At 42.5% G+C, this 21,917-nt stretch overlaps 1 protein-coding gene across 2 annotated transcripts in view; it reads left to right on the forward strand.

Annotated features, from left to right (window-relative positions):
- Positions 1-1,481: 1,481 nt before the first annotated feature.
- dpysl3 (dihydropyrimidinase like 3) overlaps positions 1,482-21,917 on the forward strand; it is a 116,760-nt gene continuing 96,324 nt past the window's right edge. For both annotated transcript variants that reach the window (XM_034178000.1, XM_034178001.1), the window contains exon 1: positions 1,482-1,632. In XM_034178000.1, the coding sequence (XP_034033891.1) occupies positions 1,594-1,632 (39 nt within the window). In that variant the 5' untranslated portion in view covers positions 1,482-1,593. The remainder of the gene's footprint in view (positions 1,633-21,917) is intronic.

Below are 21,917 nucleotides of genomic sequence, written 5' to 3' on the forward strand. Positions count from 1 at the left end.
TGACAAATACACAGTAATCACATGGTGTTGAAGCTGTATTGTTGGCTGTTAAGCATTTATGCTCTCTAGATATTGCTGCCTACTGAAGATATGTTATTTTGTATTTATGTAGTTTACATTCTGTTAATCATCACTAATAGTATGATTTGATTAGCATAAATTGTATTTTCAATGCTTGTTTTATTTGATAAAATCTTGTATTTTTCAAGTTACAAATTGTCATTAGATGATATAACTGTTTTAACTTTGCTCAAATACTGGAACGTTTAAGTTGATAAATATATGGCAATTACTGCCTGTTGGTCATTGTAATGAGTTGCCCTAATAGGTCATATTAGCCCATAACAGTTGAGTTATACACCCCTAAATTATATGCATGGGTATACCAATTCCATAATTTCATGTTTGAGGTAGAGTTTTTCCATTTCCCTCAAGTCTGCGAAACTCAAATTTTGGTCTTTTTTTCTTATATTGGACCTTGACTTTAACTTTTTTCCTTGTAATTCAATCATGAAACTGATCTCGCACCAAAAAAACTGATAAAAATAGGTACTGCACATATTTCTGTGGTGAGTGGTTCAAAATGTATATTTTCAATATGGCTACCGGCGGAAATCTTCAGTTAGTTAATTTTGAGCTGTTAGTCCTGGACAGCAAATTTGGCACACATCCCAAATTGTTCCTTGGGGCCAAATTAGCATAAAACAGTTGAGTTATACTCTCCTAAATTAAGTGCATACATGCCTAAGCCAGCTCCCAGACTAGGTGGAGATGGACTGGTGGTCTGGTTGGGTGGTAGCCAATCTCAGAATGGTTCCATAGAATGTGAATGGCCACATGCAGCACCAGATCATTCTCCCAGACCTGATCTGGCTGACAGATCAGGTCTGCGAGAACCATGTCTAAGGCTGTCGGAACACCCACATGTGAGAACCCCTAATCTTGGAGAAAGGGGCAGGGTTTAGGTCCTTGGCAGCAGTTTACACACACATAAATGGCCATCCTAGTTTTTCTCTTTATGTTGTTTTTCTTGCACAAAACTGTAAATTTATGATCATCATCTTGCGCTTCAACACACACCTGTAATTTTGAAATAGAGATACGTGAAAAACAATTAGAATGGTAGCAGAGTATGAACATGAAGATGTTTCTTCTCTGCAGGGATTTGTGAGTGAAGCCTTGCGCTCCTTTGTGTGCAGTGCCACACCTTTTTTCTTCTGATCACTCAATCCTCAGTGAAAAGCAGTGGGAGGGGGTGAGATTCATACACGCGCACATACACACGCACACACTCCACGAACCAAAGACCTTCTGCTGGATTTTAAAGCTGCACAATCCGCGTTCATTCAAGAACATTTCCTGAAATCTAACAATAAATCTGCTGCAAACGTGCAAGAAAAAAAAAAAAAAAAAAAGGTGCAGATGAGGAGGCTGCAGACTGCTGCTCCTTAGCGCCCTCTATGGGCAGGTGGTGGCAGCGTGCAGAGGGCGGGGCAGCGTCAGAGAGAGAGGAGGAGGCGTCCGTGTGCGTGAGTCTGTTCACGGCGACAGAGGGACGAAGCTTCCCTGCAGCGATCTCACAGGGGGAATAAAATGTCTTATCAGGGCAAAAAGAACATCCCAAAGATCACAGTGAGTACAAGACTTATTTCCGCGTCTCACAACTTATTCCCCCCCCCCCCCCCCCCAGGACGCATCATGCGGCACTGCGTCTTAAAAATGTCCGCTTTCTATTGTTAGTGCAGCAGAAAATGAGACGGCGCGTGGCTCCGCTTCCATGGAGACCAGGAGGTTTAAAAAAAAGGTGTTCAGCATCTCCTTTGTGACGTGGGGAAAAAAAAATCACCGGTAGTAATTCAGTTCGCTGCAGCCCTGGACTGAAACGCACTTAAAATACGATTTTTAAATCAGTACTGCTTAAAAATGTCCATGGTGTGTGTGTGTGTGTGTGTGTGTGCGTGCGCGCGCGCCCCATCTTCTGTATTTCCAGTGAAATATCTGTGATTTGAGTCGTGTGCTGACTTCCTAAAAAATAAATAAATTAAATTAAATTTTTAAAAAGGAATAATGGATTCATCAGTTTGTGAGCTGATATAAAGTAATTCGATTGCTAATTGAAAATAAAATTGAAAAAGTGATGATTTATTGAGAACTGAATAACTGAGTTTTGGAAACTAGGCATGTGAAGATGTCAGTTATCACTTTTTTTTGCCATTCAAAATTATTTGTGTGGATGACTTGTAAAATTTAAACATTAAATGAAAATTGTAATTCATGAGATTAATTAAAAAAAAAGTAATTGTCCTCGTTTAGTTCTGTCTGCCATGGAGATGTGCAGTACAATTTATGCCCACATTTTGAATGGTGGTACTGTCTGCGAACCATTTAATAGTAACCTATTTGGTTTTTAAAAAAACAACACAAGATTCATCTTCTTGCACTAATTATTCGCACATAGCTCTTTATTTAATCAATTTATGAGGTTTAAATTATTCCCCATACAGGATACTGATAGGGATTACTGACCAATTTGTAGGCTGGTGCAGAGGAGAGAGGAGCAGAGGCGAGGGGGTAGAATCCACACCCATTTGTGGAAAGCAGGGCGGTTGGATTTCTGCATCACTAACGGGATAAATTCAGGCTGTCATATCATCAAGGGTGGAGGCTGGTTTCTTGTAGTATAACTGCAGAGGAGAGTGTGTGTGTGTGTGTGCGTGTGTGCTTGTAATGCTGCCTGACAGTTTTCATTGTTGCAGCTCAGGCTGCAGACCAATACATGGCCTTTGTCTCTCCTCCTCGGCCAGTGTTGCACCAGAGAGGTGATTTTGTTGGGAGACTGGTGCAGCTTTGGCTAGGAGAGGCCTTGTATTCTGCAGCAGTGCACACACTCTTTGTCATTGATCCTAAAGTAGGGCGTGTGCACTCAGTGGGACACAATTCCACATGGTGTTTTTCTTATATATTCATTAGCAGAATTAGGATTTTTAATGATGCCAATCCCCAACAGAAAGGTTGGGTTTTTGCCCTCGCCCTGCCCTTGAGGTAGGAATGAGCCTCCAGAGATCCGTTTTGTGTGTCTGTTTTATTGGGCGTCACTCATTTTCAGTTTTTCCACAAGGTAGGATGAAACACATCTGGGCGGGTCTCTGTTAATGACAGATCTTATTCTGACAAGTTAGGCACAGGCACAGTGGAATTGTGCTGGCAGATATGGAGGTGTTCAGCATTTTAGCGTCTTATTGCCAATGATTTGGCTGATTGCAGAAAAAAAAGGTTGACTGTATTGTTGTCAGTCAGAGTCTAAATCAGTTCCATGAAGTGGTGGATGGGACAAAAGCACCAGTGCATGCTCTCAATCCTGATCTGACTAAAAAAAAGAGTCAAGTACCAGCTGAGTGTCCAATCGTGTGGCTTTTGCTCCTCTCCACTGCCCATACAGCAGAGCACCAGACGCTTACACTCTTCTTGCATTTGGTGAGCCTACATGGAGGTGACATCATGTTGTTTCTTCTGGTTGAGTCTGACTGAGCACCATGGCTGTAGATCTTGCTATCAGGCACTCACCCATGAGCTCTCACCCCTTTTCTCACATGCCTGGCTCCAGGATGAGGCCCCAGTTTCTCTAACCCAAGCTAGGTGACCTCTGATGTGCACTGGGTAGGTTTGAGGCAGTGTGTGAAGCATCTGGGATGAGCATTAGCATCTCCACATCTGAAGCCATGGGTCGGTCAAAAGAGGGTGGATTGTTTCCTTTTGGTCAGAGGAGAGTTAGTGATGTGGAGAAGTATCTCTGGGTCTTGTTCATTAGTGGGAGCAAGTTGTACCAGACCATCATGTTGAAGAAAGAGCTGAACCTGAAGAAGAGACTCAATTTGCCAGATTAAAGGTCTAACTTTGGGTAATGACTGAAAGAGCAAGGTCATGGATACAAGAGGGGGAAAGGCAGTTCCCTCTGGGTTATCTGGGTTTACACTCAGGGACAGGGTGAGAAGCTTGAATATCCAGGAGGAACTCTTGAGTAGAGCTGCTGGTTCTCCCCATTAAAAGGAGCCAGCTGAGGTAGTTTGGGCATCCCTAGGGAGGTCTTCCAGGCATAGCCAAGTGGGAAGAGTTAGAAGGTATTGCTGGAATCACAGTTACTTTAGGAGACTCAGATGAGAAGTATCACTTGCATTTTGGGGGAGCTTTAGCTCTAACATGTCTCTCTGCATGATCCCACATTTAAGCGCTTCAGTGTTGAGGACCCCAGTGTGTGAAGAAAGCCAATGGGACATCCACGCTTCATCTGGCTACAGCAGATAGATGGCTTTTGAGAGGTGGAGATGGCCTGCCTGGGTGGTTGCCATCCAGGAATCAGGGTGTTTCAGTGGTGTGGTGGATGCAATGGCACATGTCAGCAGTCCATGCTCCCAGATTTGACTTGACTCTTCTACTTTATTGTATACACGGAGGATGGGGGTTGCAGTGGAAACCATTTTAAACTGGCATGTCTTAAACTGACACATCAACAAGATAACGGCAAGCAAGTTTACTGAGCTGGGCCAGTGGTTTGTACTGAAACTCCCACACTCCGCCTGTGGATTAGTCTCTGTTGTGTTCGTGCTGGCTGTCTCCAGATGTGGTCAAATCCTGGGATATCACGCAGGGGTTCAACCCACACTGCACTGCCCTATTTGTTGATTTTAAGAAGTGATATTTAGCATTGGCAATGTCCATTTCAGTACCACTTTGTGTTTGATCACCTCAGAACTGTATCACATGGGGGCATTTTGGCCCCACTTCCTGTGCAGTAAGGGTGCTTCCAGTGGTCGGGTCGGGCTATTGCTCGGCTGTCTGTAATTTTAGAGCTGAACCATCAGTTGGAGTTTGCTGTGTTTTCTACCCAGCAACAGGTGGAAAAGTTCAGATTGAAGGGTTAAAAGAAAGACAAAGCTCTTTTAACCTGTCAAATCCCAACACATTTGGGCACCTGAATAGACAGGTTTCAAGGGTTTATTTCCTCAGTCACAATTTGTTTTGGTGTTGATTGTCAACTTATGAATTAGTAGAAGAAAGTTCTAAATATGGTTTTAGTGCATCTTACACCCTGGCAAGAGGCTCTTGTCATGTCACATAGTCAAGTAGAGACTAAACACTGGAGAGCATTAATTTGCATATAAGGCCTACCTAGTCATCATCAATGCCCATATGTATATGATCTTTACATAATTACCCTGCATGCCATTGAAGTAGGGTGTTGTAATCAGCCCTGTATGTCTGTTTCTGAACAAGATAATGAAAAAAAAAAAAATAAAACAAAATGACTGCATTGATTTTCACCAAACCTGGTGGGAATATTCCTCTGGTCGGTATCTCAAGATGAACCTTTGGGCAGGATTGGACAAAGGTCAACAACAGCAAAAAAAATGATGGTTCAGACCCCAATGCAGAGATAACACCAGCAAGATCAAAAACACTCTTTAATGACTCACATGGGAAGGGTCAAAGGCCAGTACACAGGAGAGCAGTCCACAACTGGTAACAGTGTCCGTGAGGGTATAGGCAGGAGAGCAGTCAGAAACCCAGTGACAGGTCCAAAAACACACAAGGCCATTAACAGCAAAAGTGTTCAAAGAGCAAGCAAGGGCTGCAACATAAAGACAACCACTGAGAAACGGCAAGAAGAAAGCAACAAAGTACAAGCATTCAACCACCAGAACAAAAGCAGGGAGGGTGGAGGGGGCCAGAAGACAGGTACATGGACACGCACACACACCAGAACAATTGGGGTGGGCAAGGGGACAAACAAAAAAGATCAGGAGGCTGGCCATGTGGCAGACAGGGGGCAACCAGACCCTCAAGAGGAAGCTCATGAGGCCAGTAGGGGACAGACAAACAAACCATGGACCTACAGAGACAACAGAGGACAGGGTGAACATCAGGCAGACAGCAAAGGGGACAACAGCGGGCAGACAGGAGGGCAACACAGGACAGATAAAACAGAGGATTAACTGAGGTGAAGCCAATGGACGTACACTAACAGACAGTTACATGGGACACTGACAGTGTATAAAACAACCAGGAAACTACATAATAAACAGGAAAGGAAACAGTGAGGACTGAGAGGACAACAGAACTGGGGGCTGTAGGCAGACACAGACACAAGAAAAAGGAGATCAGGGAGATACAAAACAAATGGGCCAAATGAACAACAACAACTGTGGGGGCAACAAGGGACAGATAACTCAACAAAAGGATCACGAGAAGTATGACAAGGACAACGACACAGGGAACCCTACCACTTTCCAGAAAGACACAAAAGGCATAGAAAAAAACAACGTAACATAAGCACATAGGAGGCACTCTTTGGAGGTGGCAGAGGCACTAGAGACTGAAGAAGGAGGCGGTAGAGGCTCTGTAGACTCTGATGGAGGAGTTGGTGGAGCTGCTGTAGAATCTGAAGGAGAAGACGGTGGCCGAAGACTCTGAAGGAGAAGACGGTGGCCGAAGACTCTGAAGGAGAAGACGGTGGCCGAAGACTCTGAAGGAGAAGACGGTGGCCGAAGACTCTGAAGGAGAAGACGGTGGCCGAAGACTCCGGGGACATAGGCGCCACTGAAGACGTGGGCACCTCTGAAGGTGGTGCTGGAGATGTGGGCACCTCTGAAGACTCTGGAGGAGAAGGTGGCTCTCAAGACTCTGGAGGAGAAGGTGCTTCTGAAGACTCTGGAGGGGCCTTTGAAGACTCTGGAGGAGAAGGTGCCACTGTAGATGTGGGCGCTGCTGAAAACTCTGGAGGTGCTACTGGAGACTCGGGAGAAGTGAGCGCCTCTGGAGGAGAAGCTGCTGAAGACATGGTCTCCATGGAAGACTCTGGAAATGCGGGCGCAATTGAAGACACTGGAGACACGGGTGGCGACGGCGGTGAAAGCTGCCGAGGCATCAATGCTGGAGGCTGCAGAGGCGTGGCCTGCATCAGTGCTGGACACTGACGGGGTGCGGCCTGCATCGTGCTGGAGACTGACAGGGTGCGGCCTGTGTTGACTCTGAAAGGTGCCATGGCATTTGTGCAGCAGACTGATGAGGTGTCAGCGCAGCAGGCTGACGAGGAGGTTGACAAGGTGCTGAAGACTTTAGGGTCACCACTGAAGACTGCAGTTGAGATGTTGTTGGAAACTGATGTGGCGCCAGTGTAGGAGACTGACAAGGCATCGGTGATGCAGGAAACTGACAAGCCAGGTGTGCTGCAAGAGAGAGCACTGATGACTGATGTGCTGAAATGGGCTTCTTTGTAGCCAGATGCTGAAGCGAGGTCAGGGGTGGTGTTTCTGGTGGCTGCACCAATGACACTGTGGTAGATGACGGGGCTGTTGAGCGAATCGCCAACTGTGTCCCATAAAAGGGACATGCCAGATCATGCACTTGACCAACAGCTGACGTTGGGCAGGCTTTGGTGGTTATGACTGATGGGAGGAGAAGTTGGGTCCTGCTGGCTCTAATTGGTGTGGCTGGCTGTTGCCCAAGCGCATCCAGCTGGTGTAACCTTTCTGTAACCTGCCATTGCTTGAGCTGCTTGCCCTCATTTTGGAACATATAAAAAAGAAGTCCAAGTCCATATTTCTGGATGAACTCTGTGGGGTCTTTACTGGCTTGAATGTAATTTCACGAGTGGAAGGATGGTTCAGACCACAATCCAGAGATAACACCAGCAAGTTCAAAAACACTCTTAAATGACTCGTGGGAAGGGTCAAAGGCCAGTACACAGGAGAGCAGTCCACAACTGGTAACAGTGTCCGTGAGGGTATAGGCAGGAGAGCAGTCAGAAACACAGTGAACGGTCCAAAAACACATGAGGCCATTAACAACAAAAGTGTTCAAAGAGCAAGCAAGGGTAAACATTCACAAGAGGCAAATAAAGGTCAGCAACATGAAGACAATCACTGGAAAATAATAGCAATAATGGCAAGAAGAAAGCAACAACGTACAAACATTCAAGCCACGCACGGGAGGAACACAGGGATATAAATACAAACACAGATACAAATACACACTTGTTTTCCACAGATGGAAAACAAGTGAGGGTAACCACTAATTGGAAACAGCTGGGGAAAGGACACAGGAACAAAAGTTAACCAAAATGTACAAGGAAACTGTGACCACCAAAATAAGACAGGAAGTGCACCAAAAACACTGAGAGCAAGAAAATACATAATTGCAAAGCAAACACGTAGTTGAGTGGGCACAAGGGAAATAATTTATAAATTACACACATAAGGGAAGAAAACTGCAATACATAATAAAACCAAACCCAGGATGGACACAAGAGGGAAGCAGAGGACAAAGACAGACACAGACATGAAAACCCACAGGGACCCCAGACAGTATCAATACTAGGAACAATTACAAGGGGCAACCAGAGGACAAGGACAGACACAGACAAGAAAACCCACAGGAAACTCAAAATAACACCAGGAACAGTCATATGGGAGTGGCAGAGGATAAGGACAGACAGACAGGGAATCGTAACACTAAAGGTGCAAACAATATATTTACTTCAATATCTCCAAAATCAGTAGGGCTAGAGAGATAATATAAAGATTATATTGATCAGCAAAATATTTGTGATTGATTAGGAACATGAACTATGAGACATAAGTGTATCCCAGTGTGCAGACCATGCAGGGTTTGCATCAGTCCTCTGATGTCTTTCATTTTGTTAAAGTTTACTCCTGTTTTAAAAACCATGACAGATGTGTTTGCTTTTTTGAGTATATATATACTGTGTGGCATGATATAATGTTTGTTAGCTCTAGCTGGAGTGTAGTTGTGATTGCAAGACATTAAGACCTTGTTCAGACTGGGGTTGGCAATCCATCTTCAGTGGGATTCAGATGTGGGTTTAGCTGGATTTGATTGGGATTTCCTGAGGTCTGAACATAGATGTGACTAGAATCTGGCTAGCTCAAGAATCATGACATCACATGTCCTCAGTACGTCTGTGCACCTATATTATATGTGTCACGTTAAAACAGGAGACCATGGCTCTGATGGCAACTTAAAAAGGTACCTTTTTGAGAGGTTACAAATTAACTCCTTTCTGAAATATCATAAATTATTCATGTTTACCTGTTTAAAGCCAGACGACTGTCTGCACTTAAATAATCCATCTGCGCAGCTGCTGCAGTCACAGCCAGTGATGGTGGCTGGCTGCGTTTTGTCTTTAATGAGGAGGAAAATGAACAGCGAGAGCTGCATTATTTAAGTGCAGAGAGTCGGCTGGTTTTAAACACGTAAATGTGAATAATTTGTGCAATATTTCAGAAAATATGTTTTTAGAATTAATATATAACCTCATAAAACATTAACTTTTAAAGATGCCATCAGAGCCAGGGTTTCCTGTTTTAATATAACCCTGTGCAAAATACTAAAACTCTGTGGTATTTTTCAGTGAAGTAAATTGTTCATGTTGTTATCATTGAAAAATGACAGTGAAACACTTTATTACCAGCAGTCTCCTACTGCAGACAACAGGAAATCTATCTTGGTGGCTGTGATGGTTTTTCTGAGTGACATGTGAACACAGCATAAGTCCAGATATACACACATGCGGCTTGAATTCAGCTTGAGCCAGATTAAGCTTGCATGCATGTGTAGGATGAGCCCGATTTTGAAAACAGGTCTGAACACTATCCAGTTAGAAAGCTTTCCGAATTGAATCCGACTCTAGCTGGATTGCCAAACCCAGTCTGAATGGAGTGTAATTTGCTGGTAAAATGGTTGTTTTTTAGTGCCGCCCAATCCATTGTATGGGGATCAGTGGTTGATACAATCAGGAGATTTCAGACATGCAAACAGTGGCTAGTGTTCTGAGGCTGGTAATAATACACTGAACAAAAATATAAATGCCACACTTTTGTTTTCATCCCATTTTCCATTAGCTGAACTTGAAGATCTAAAACATTTTCTGTATACACAAAAGACCTATTTCTCTCAAATATTGTTCACAAATCTGTCTAAATCTGTGTTAGTGAGCACTTCTCCTTTGCCGAGATAATCCATCCCACCTTACAGGTGTGACATATCAAGATGCTGATTAGACAGCATGATTATTGCACAGGTGTACCTTAGGCTGGCCACAATAAAAGGCCACTCTGAAATGTGCAGTTTTGCTTTATTGTTGGGGTCTGGGGGGTCAGAAAACCAGTCAGTATCTGGGGTGACCACCATTAGCCTCACACAGTGCAGCACATCTCCTTCGCATAGAGTTGATCAGCAGCCAGATGCCATCGAATGTGAGCATTTTCCCACACAAGTCAGTTACCACGATGAACTGCAGTCAGGTCAAGACACTGATGAAGACAACGAGCATGCAGACAGTTTGTGCAGAAATTCTTTGGTTCTGCAAATGGATTGTTGCAGCAGCTGTCCCAATGGCTGGTCTCAGATGATCTTGGAGGTGAATATGCTGGATGTGGAGGTCCTGGCCTGGTGTGGCTACATGTGGTCTGCGGTGTGAGACAGGTTGGATGTACTCCCAAATTCTCTGAAATGCCTTTGGAGACGGCTTATGGTTGAGAAATGAACATTCAATTCACGGGCAACATCTCTGGTGACATTCCTGCAGTCAGCCTGCCAATTGCACGCTCCCTCAAAACTTGTTTCATCTGTGCCATTGTGCTGTGTGATAAAACTGAACATTTTAGAGTGGCTTTTTGTTGTAGCCAGCCTAAGGCACAACTGTGCATAATCATGCTGTCTAATCAGCATCTTGATATGCCACACGTGTGAGGTGGGATGGATTATCTCGGCAAAGGAGACAGATTTAGACAGATTTGTGAACAATATTTGAGAGAAATAGGTATTTTGTGTATATAGAAAATGTTTTAGATCTTTGAGTTTAGCTCATAAAAAAATGGGAACAAAAACAAAAGTGTTGTGTGTATGTAGATATTTACTGTATTTTCCGGAGTATAACTTGAGGTTTTTTTTTTTTGCTAGTTTGGGAGGCCCTGCGACTTATATAATCCACAAAACTCCAGGTCCACCTCCTTCAATTAAAGGAGCTTTTAATTTATTTTAACAATATAGTGAAAGATGCCAGGGCTACCTATTTTTCTAAATTAATTTTTAACAGCCGACGGAATCCCAAAGAGACACAGTCAGAGACATTGTCACACCTGCATTTCCTGCTGCGATCATTCAGTCAGACGAAGACTGTAAGAACTTTTTGTCCTTTTGGAAAATGTGGCCACACATTTTCTAAGTGCCAAGTGAACAATGTAGACGTTCATGTGTGTCACCTGGAATTTGGCCGACACCTGCCGCGAGAGGGATCAAATGTGCTCTCACAGCGCACACTCTATCTTACAGCCGCTGGTGTGTGCAAATAGTTGTAGCAAAAGGTGTACAAGCATTGGAGACAGCTATGATTTTACACATATTGCATACGATTCCTGCTTCATGTGCAATTCGACCACATTCGTACTACGTATGTGTGAAGGGGCCCTTAATGATGTATCTTATTGTTATGCAGATGACATACAGCTGTACATCTCCTTTTCTCCACAAAATGTTTCTTTGGTATCTGTTGATGTCACAAAAAACTGGATGGCTGCTAACTATTTGTCACTTAATACTGTCTGATTTAACAGGTGCACATCAGGCTGCAGGTCCGAGTCTGAGCACGGTGTGAAAAAAATAAATGGTTGGGCTTTTAATCACAAAAATGATTCCGGTCCTACTTTCTTCAAATTGGCGAGTGTCAGAGCTGAACTTTAATTTTGTACCTCTGTTACTGTGCACGTCCAGATTGCTCGGGTTTTTAATGGAAAGACATTGCGATCGGACAGGACATTTTAGCCAATGTGAGCGAAAAATCCATTATACAAAATCTGTTATATACGGTGTTTATTACATGGAAAACAATACAAAAGCATTGGGACTTTTTTGTCCGGTGGCTGTGAATATCCAGTTTATACGATGACAGTTTAGGTGAGTTTCACTGCACATGGGACTGAACAATAAATTTACTTCACAAAGCTTTGATGATGAAGTCGCTTCCATCCCACACAGCTGACTTTATTTTCCCAAATTTTTCTTCTTTTCGGATCTGAAGGGAATTTGTACATCTTGAAGCCGTTGTTATGTCTATTTGTGCATCCAAATGCACAACAACTCGCATTTTCAGCGAATAAATAAATAAAGTAGCTGGATTTACATCCAAACCGATTAACAGCGAACGCTATTTTAGAACCAAGATGGCACCATGAGTCACATAACTGTTTTTTCGACTCATGTCGTTACTCTCAATCAAGGGACACTAGCTGGAGCCTATCCCAGCAGTCATTGGGTGCAAGGCGGGGTACACCCTGGACAGGATGTCCGTCTGTTGCAGTGGAAGTTTGTTATTAATCATAGTAATTATAATAACTATTCATACAGAACTTCCCCAAGAATCAAATCCCATGGTAAAGGGCTCTTAACACAGAAAAAAGTGTGACTTATACCTCGTTGCGACTTACATATGGTTTTTATATTCTTCAAGTGCCATATTTTGCTTTGGTGTGACTTATACTCGGGGGGAAAAAATAGTTCACACTTTGAGTTCAGCTACCTGCATTCCAGCTAGAGGACACACCCAAAGCACAAAGCAACCAACCTTTTGGTCCCATGGCACTATTTTTTTTATCCCTCCCTCCCTTTTTTAATTTTGTGAGCCTGCACATTTTTAAAGTAAATCCATACTTTTGTGCTAAAAACTCAAATTTTGAGGAGCAGTTTATGCCCAGAGGATTATGAAGGAGTGCTCCTTTAAATTTTCCTCCCTTCTTCCACGTTTCTACTCTGTTCCCATGCATAACTATTCTATTCCAGCTGTTTCTTTACGTTTGCTGGTTGCCCATTTGCCTGTCAGATTTTTTTAGGTGTGGTTCTTCCTTTGTCATACCACCTCACAGTAGCCTCAGTGTTGTTCCAGGCTGGTACGTGTCATCAGTAATCCCCTGCAGCTGCAATCTGGGGCCGTGAAGGAGACAGTGTCTCTGCCCAGGAAACCCGCTGCCCCTGTTGACATGCCACGAAACAGGCCTCTGGCACACCACAGTTTGCCATTGCCACACAGGCTGCAGCAAAGTGGCCATGAGTGCAAACTAAATACCCTGCAGCCGCCTAGACGTTGCTGTGCAACTCACTATGGCGACCAACATACAGTTTTGATGGCAGGAAAATATTGGTTTGGTCTTGTGGGGAGGCAATTTGACAGACTCACACACAGACACTTTTCAAAGTGCTTGAGCGAGAGGGCTTATTAGTCAGCCTGTCTGGCTCAATCAGATTTAAATTAAGGTATTTCTGTACTTGTTTACTCCACTCTGTCCTATCAGAAGATCTCCAGACAGAGATTGATAATGCTCATAATTTTTGAGTATAAAACAATGTGGGGGGAAAAACCTGTACAGTCTTGGGTGAAGTAAATATTTTGGCTCACTAGGCAACAGGCCTGCGGCAGATGCACTGGTGCACATTTAGGATGACTGATCCCTGCCTGCGTCCCCATTTTTCCACACCCATACCCTCCTCCACAGCTAGTGGAGGTCTTGATGTCCTCATGGTCTTTCTAGCCATTGTTTCCTCCCAAAATCGCTCCTGCTGTCTAAGCACATTGCATTGGCGATTAGCAATTCACGTCCCCGTTTACGAGGATTGTCCAACAGATGCTGTCTGGTGGAACTGGAAAAAACACATCACTTAATATCAGTGTAGTCGTACAAGAACAACATCCTGCCGTCTATTTTTGATTTCTGCCTGCTTGTGTAATAGAAAAATGACAGTTTCCTGAGCGGGCAGCAGTGTTTTATTTTTGGTGTTGTCATTTTTTTTTTGTTTCAGGATTAGTTTTCTCCTTCCCTGCTTTGCTGTCGTACATAAAAAGCAGTAGAGGCAGGTAAAAAAAGAAGTCGTTATTTCTGCTTTTGAAATACAAAGTCTTTCACAAACAATCATTGAAAGCTGTGACACATATTTTTGCCAGTTCAGGTTGCTTTCAAACAATGATGTAGTCTTCATTAACCGTTGGAGTGTGCTGGTGTCGTAGACCGAATGGTCCCCCCTAAAAATCGGTCCACCCTGCCTTCACTGCGCATGAGTGATAAGCTGCGGTTCATGGATTATCGCCTCATTTCTACTTAAAACTGCACTCCACTCATCATCTATCTCAGTGACAGATATCTGAAGCTTTTGTACAACAATCATTTAACATAACTTAACATAAATTCAGCATTACTTCATTATAAAAGAAGGAGGAAGCGATCAGAGTGCCGCAGCTACACACGCTGCTAGCTGTTGTGTTCACTGCACGTCCATAATTTCAAAGTGTCACCGAATGTCGCCTTGTTTCTGCTTAAAACGGTCTCGTGTCTGCTTAAAACTGACTTCAGAATGATTTAAGAGGTTTTACCTTGTCACCTGATGGTTAATAATCCCATTAATCCATTTTATCGCTTTGGGTGGATAGACTCCATCTCAGACATGCTGCTGAGCTCCGAAATGATGCATGCACAGTGGAGGCAGGGGGGACCATTTGGTCTGCGACTCCGGCATCAGCTTTGCCCGAAGTTAAGGTTTATGCAAAAATATTTTAATGCTGTTTACCCAGTTGGGCACAAATAAGTCAGTCTTCCTCATTGCTCAGCAACATTCTTGTTGTTTCATGATTTAAAAATCACCGCAGGTGTGCTCGCACATTGATTGGATCAGCATATGCAAATTCCACTACCAGCTGATGCGGGTAGCAGAACGTACAGAAAGTCAGATCACCATGAACAAACTGTGTGTCACATGGTTCAGTTTAATGCTGTCTATAAAAAAAGTGAATATTAAAAAGACACAGATTTAACATACGAGGTCTGTTAGAAAAGTATCCGACTTTATTATTTTTTTAAAAAACCATATGGATTTGAAACACGTGTGATTACATTAGCCAAGCTTGAACCCTCGTGGGCATGCGAGAGTTTTTTCACGCCTGTCGGTGACGTCATTCGCCTGTGAGCACACCTTGTGGAAGGAGTGGTCCAGCCCCCTCGTCGGAATTCCTTTGTCTGAGAAGTTGCTGAGAGACTGGCGCTGTGCTTCATCAAAATTTTTTCAAAAACTGTGAGGCACATCCGAGTGGACACCATTCGAGAAATTCAGCTGGTTTTCTGTGAAAATTTTAACGGCTGATGAGAGATTTTGGATTGTTTCTATCGCTGTAAGGACTTCCCACGGAGCGGGACGTTGCGCAGCGCTCCGAGGCGACGTTGTCATCCTGTTTCAAGCTGAAAACCTCCAAATTTAAGCCTCTGTAGACACAGGACGTCGTGAGAGAACAGAGAACTTTCAGAAGAGGTCGGAATCAGCAGTTTATCCGGACATTCCACTGTTAAAGGAGATTTTTTTTAATGAAAGACATGCGGACGGATTGGCGTGTCGCGCCCGCCACAGGAAAAACACCTCCGTGTTGATAACCATTTGTAAAATCCAGGCGGCTTTTGGTGGCTTTCAGTTGAGTGAGTATCTGAGAAATTGTTTAACAGCAGGGCATGTTCCAACTTGTCCTTAATGCTTCCAACTGAGGTGTTTTTCCTGTGGCGGGCGCGATGCGCCGACTGCAAGCCGACGCACCAATCCGTCCGAACGTCTTTCATTAAAAAAAAATCTCCTTTAACAGTGGAATGTCCGGATAAACTGCTGATTCCGACCTCTTATGAAAGTTCTCTGTTCTCTCACGACGTCCTGGGTCTACAGAGGCTTAAATTTGGAGGTTTTCAGCTTGAAACAGGATGACGACGTCGCCTCGGAGCGCTGCGCGACGTCCCGCTCCGTGGGAAGTCCTTACAGCGATAGAAACAATCCAAAATCTCTCATCAGCTGTTAAAATTTTCACCGAAAACCAGCTGAATTTCTGGAATGGTGTCCACTCGGATGTGCCTCACAGTTATTGAAAAAATTTTGATCAAGCACAGCGCCAGTCTCTCAGCAACTTCTCAGACAAAGGAATTCTGACGAGGGGGCTGGACCACTCCTTCCACAAGGCGTGCTCACACGCGAATGACGTCACCGACAGGCGTGAAAAAACCCTCACATGCCCACGAGGGTTCAAGCTTGGCTGATGTAATCACACGTGATTCAAATCCATATGGTTTTTTAAAAAAATAATAAGGTCGGATACTTTTCTCACAGACCTCGTATATGTGGCAGTGTGTCCAGAGTGTACTCTGTCTCATGCCCAGTGATTGCTGAGATTGGCTCCAGCAAGCCAATTATCCTTAATTGGAATAAGAGGGTATAGAAAATGAATGAATGCATGAATTTATTATTATGGGCTGAGTAAAGGTGGACCTCAGCAGGTTTTTTTTCCCCAAACAGCTGTCACATGGGTGTATTGGGAGTACCCAAGTCCTCCTCATCATTGGTAAAAGACAGAAAAAGTCATTTTTTCAGCTTTAGAGCCCCCAACACATCTCTGTATCACTCCAGGTGGGAGAAGTCTTCTTAATATCTTCTATTTTTATGGGTGCATGTGCTTCAAAAGAAAATTGTATCTCCAGTTCCAGCACCTCAAAGACTGTTCAGCCAGAGCATGCTGAGTGTCTGCCTTGTTTCAGCCTGTGCACAGCTCGTGACAGCTGAATCTCAGTTTAACTCCAGGCAGGCAAACTCTTCTTGATACCTTGGATTCATTTTTTCTGTGCACGGCATGAAACGTAGATGCTGAGTTGTCCACCAAGCAGCATAGTATCAACCCATGGAGCATAGAGGTGGGCAATATCGGTGATTTTGGTATTGATCCGATACCAAGTAAATACAGGCCCAGTATCGCAGATACCGATACTTTTTCATATTTAAGCTTCATAGATCCAAAGGATCCAAAAGACCTAGGATAGAATTTCGCTAAACATTGTGCGTGACAACAAAAGCAGGGGTGGTGGCCAAGTGGTTAATGCGCTTGGTTTCAGTGCAGAAGGTTCCGGGTTCAAATCCCACCCCTGCCACATTTCTCCATGTAATGTGGAGTTGCGTCAGGAAGGGCATCTGGCATAAAACCTGTGCCAATTCAACATGCAAAACCACCTTGGATTTGCTGTGGCGACCCCGAGTGCAAAAACAAGAGACCAGCCAAAGGGATTTACTATTGTGCGTGACAACAAAATACTTTATTATCACAATCAACATTTTTGTTTAAAAAAATATCACTCAACACAAAATAAAACAAAATCTCCTGAGGTAGAGGGCTGACAAACCACAATACAAGGGTGCGCTGCTCCGTGTTGTGTGACACAGCGCAGCGCTGCTCTTACAGACAGAGAGTAGACTTTGATGAATCTGCGTGCACAGCAGTCAGTGCGTGCGAGAGAGAAACAAGCTTGAGTATCGATCTTTTTACACGTGGATCGTTCAATATCAATACCAGCGTTGGTATCGATATTATCGATATTAGTATCGATACGCCCACCTCTATTGGAGCATGTTTGGAGTGCCTGCCTTGTGTACACCTGCAGACAACTCACAGACTAAGTCACAGCACATCTCATTCTTTTCACATAGAGATAAAGACGCTGCATCATCCTACATTTGTGACAGCATTAAACTGCTATTTTTCACTAAATAAACGAGAGAGGGGGGGGGGGGGGGACTCTGTTATGTGACTCAGTTACTTTCAGCATGAGTTCAACACCACTTCAGGTCATACTTAAGGCGTTTGTTATATGAACGATCATGATGGCGTCACTACTTTGAGCTTTCTATCGTCAGGCTCCAGAGACCAACTACAATTAGCAGTCATGCTCATTTCAAGCAAATATGAATAAAAGACTTTACCAAACAGCTAAACGTCATGCCAAATGACACGAACAACTGACTTAATGGACGTCTGTTCCCGCGTGCTTCTACCAGAGATGTTTTGCTGCAGCACACACTAGAAAATCAGGACGTAAATACAAACAGCTAAATTCCACAGTGAGCTAGATTTGCACTGGACTCACCTCTTTGTTGGACCACTGTCATTCATTTTGGAAAATGTCCACATACAAAAGAAATTCACAACAAAACCAGAGTATTCCCAACAGCAGAGTCTGCACTGTGTTAATGGACTCAAATCATCAAATCCATGTGTGATAATCCATCATCAGTTATTAAATGAAGAACGGGAATATTCCCAAACAGCAACTCAAATAAAATCCAGTCTTTCATCCGATTACAAACTGGAGTTGCCCAAATACTTAGGCTAATATATGAGGAGAGGCTACTTTCTTCTTCTAAAGAATTAGTATTCATAAGAAACAGAGGAAGAAATAGTATTGTAAAGAAAGAGAAGGAAGGAGAAAAAATGTTCTTTGGTCTTTACAAATATGTTTTTTTGTTATTGTTGTTGTTTTTTTGTTGTTTTTAAACTGGAAGACCACATTCTTGAATAAAAAGAGGGAATATAATTTTTACCTCCACCAAGGAGGTTATGTTTTCGGTCGTGTTTGTTTGTTTGTGTTTGTCAGCAGGATAACTCAAAACGTTTTGAACAGATTTTGATGAAATTTTGTGGAGTGGTTGGAAATGACAAGAGGAACAAGTGATTAAATTTTAGTGGTGATCCGGATCACGATCCGGATCACGATGCTAACGTGTTAGCGTGTCTATGGCATTTTCAATGTTAAAAGTTAGCATTAAGCAGTTGCAGCTGTCATCACGTTCGGGTGCATTTGTTTTCAAATTGTAATATTTCTCAAATTTATTTTTGTTTATATATTAATAATCTAATGATTACCTCCACCAAGGAGGTTATGTTTTCGGTCACGTTTGTTTGTTTGTCTGTCTCTTTGTCAGCAGGATAACTCTAAAAGTTTTGAACGGATTTTGATGAAATTTTGTGGAGTGGTTGGAAATGACAAGAGGAAAAGTGATTAAATTTTAGTGGTGATCTGGATCACGATCCGGATCCAGGAATTTTTTAAAGGATTCTCCACCATTGCGGGATAGGGGGAATTTTGACATTCTAGTTTCTAACTCCACAAAAACAAGGCAGAAAGGCTTGAAAAAAATTAGGGTGTAACATAGTCAAATGTTCTATCAAACAACAAAGTTTGATGATAATCAGATCAGAATTCCGGATCTGATGATCCAGAATATGCAAAAATATAGGGAAAATAGAAAATGTGTCAGTGTGAGGTGACAAATGAAGCTAGAGATGCACAACTAACACCAAATTGTAGCTGAATCTGTACTGATTCAGTAAGGTGTCATCAGATTTGATGTAGCTTCAAATGTTATGGAGCTAGATCCAGAAGAAAACCGCCATTACCAAAAAATTGTTTTTATACAATAACTTTTGAACTAATAAAGACATAAAAGTGATTCCAAGTTCTAGTGGTATGTTTTCATGGTCAAGGATGTCAAATATAAAGGAAAGAAATGTGTATGTATCATAGTTTTGGTTGTAACACTGAATTGTTGAATAGATCACTGTGCCAAGGAGGGAATCTCTTTAGGGTCAGTGACCCTATGGCCTTGTTTAGAGAAGTGTTTCATAAATGTTAAAAAAAAATTCATATATTTGCAGTTTAGTTGAATAATAAATTAAATTTTGTCTCTTATTTATTTTTGTCTATAAGCACATGCAATATCAATATCAGTGCTCAGATGACAGTAGCTTCTGGGAAAGGTGCAAGTTGCAATAAACTGTGATGCCAAGCGCTAAGGATACATGCTATCCAGTCACAGCAGATGACTTATACTGTGGTGTGACTTATACTTCGAAAAATATTGTATGTTAAAAAGGGCTGTGTTGTTGAAGGGTGTTTATTTCTGTGACCACATAACAGCACATAAATGATGAGCTTGTTTTGTCAGATAAAGCAATTTTTGCATGCTCAGTCCATGTATGCATGTAGGGAAGATTTTTGAAACATTGAATTAGGCAGTCTCATCCTGTAGTTCCAAATGAGTTAATTTGGTTCAGTTCAATTAAATTGATTTATACACTGTTAAATTATATTATAAATCATTTAATTGTGCTACATACAAACAAGGTTTAAATCTTACCCTCCTCAGGAGCAGGGTTGGCAACAGGGGTAAGGAAAAACTGTCAGGCATTTTTTTGATTATCAGAAGAAATCTCAGCCACACCAGACTCAGCGGAGTGACCATCTGCTTTGGCAATACTATCAATTAAAAAACAACAAGGAATTTTCTGAACATACAGAGCTAGATGATGCAGCTAAACAACAGCTAAAGTGCAGTACCATTTTCACAGTGACTTGGAACATGGGAGCCAATGACACTTGAAGATTGTTTTTTAAAACGTCTTTTGGTACACCTCAGCTAAATAAATGTGGTAGTGCTGGGCAGCAGTATGGAGTCACAGACTGTTTTCTGTGAGCTCTTGTAACATATTGCTGTGTGTAGTTGGATGACATGGCTGTTGATGCCTGTAACATTTTGAGGTGCATTTTTTGTTTATTTATTTTTGTCATATATTCCAAGGAAAGCCACATTTCCTTGACATGAAGTGCGATTAAGACACTTTAATGTCGCACATTATTTGTCTGTGAAAGTGACAGTTTGGTCATCCTTTCTGAATTGTCTGGTTTGGAGACGATCAGAGTTACTGAACGTGTCATTGACATGCTTTGAATGCTTGTTGCAAATCCAAATAGCTGTTTTATTATTGAATGATGGTGGAAGTAGCATCACATTTTCCACAGACTGAAGAAATAGGTTTAGCATCAAACAGTCCACACTCATAAAGTATTTGTTATAACTAGCAGATGCAGTGGCTGCAGAAATAATGAAATCAGCAGATCCTGCAGACAGATGATTGCAAAGGAAATGAAAGCCTATTGATCGGTACAATGGCTGTGGTCTTTTTTGCATGCTGTTATAGGATGGTGGAGCAAATGGGAAGCCCAATGAAGCACTGCATTAAGGCACTCATGCATGAGAACACGCCTCTCACTGCAGTGTTGTAAATCAGGTTAAACTCATTACTCGTCCTGTGGATTTGATAAGAGCGGGCGTGTATTGCCGAGGTGTTCTCCATTGCTCTGTCAGGGCTGAATGAATTATTTTGCCAGTTTTTAAAGATGAATTAGAAGTGTCAGTCATCATTAAAAAAATGCTGATATGCAACATTTGCCAACACCCAACAACTCGAATAATTCACACCCATCCTTGTCCACCAGATCCAAATCAATATCTGGATCTGGACCAAACTAGACATGTTGATTATCTGTAGTGGGACACATGCTTGATAATTTGTATTAATTTTGGTTATTATATTATTACTGGCCAAACTATTCCCAAATTCTACATTACAGTGTTGTGAAAACCTTAAAACTGATTTAAGAGCCAGAGCAGGATCCAGATCTATTCCAAAATTGAACCATCTTGTCTTTGGTCAAAATCACACCCCTTTTACAAAACGTAAACTCATCTTCTACCTACAAAGCAGAAAACAGCACAGTGCAAGTGTCATTGATAATTCCTAACCAATGCAGTTGTGATTTCCATTCCCAGAACTCATGTTCTTTAAATCACAAGTACACTTGTGTCCATCTGTGCAGTGCAGTCATGACTGTGTTTGTCTTAAAATGCTGTCTAAAACCTCGGCGCGGTTTCATGAAGCAGTCTAATCTCGTTTAGTCAGCTAAACTCTCTTAATCGACTAATCTTTTGACGTTAGTCGTTGCACAAAGCGCTTAGTCAACTAATGTTTGGCGTTATCCAACTAAAGTTTTTAGCCTGGTACAGAGACTAATCTTATTTTAGTCGACAAAACTTTAGTGTCTTGCCTCAGAAATGGCGGCTATCATATACCATCAATTGATGGACCCAAGAGCACCCCTACGTGGCTCGTATTCCTCCAAAAGGAGAGCTTCCACCGCTTTTGGCTATGGCTGTAGGAGATGACA

The sequence above is a fragment of the Thalassophryne amazonica genome, chromosome 9 (genome assembly GCF_902500255.1).
Source record: "Thalassophryne amazonica chromosome 9, fThaAma1.1, whole genome shotgun sequence".
In the NCBI taxonomy this organism is placed as follows: Eukaryota; Metazoa; Chordata; class Actinopteri; order Batrachoidiformes; family Batrachoididae; genus Thalassophryne; species Thalassophryne amazonica.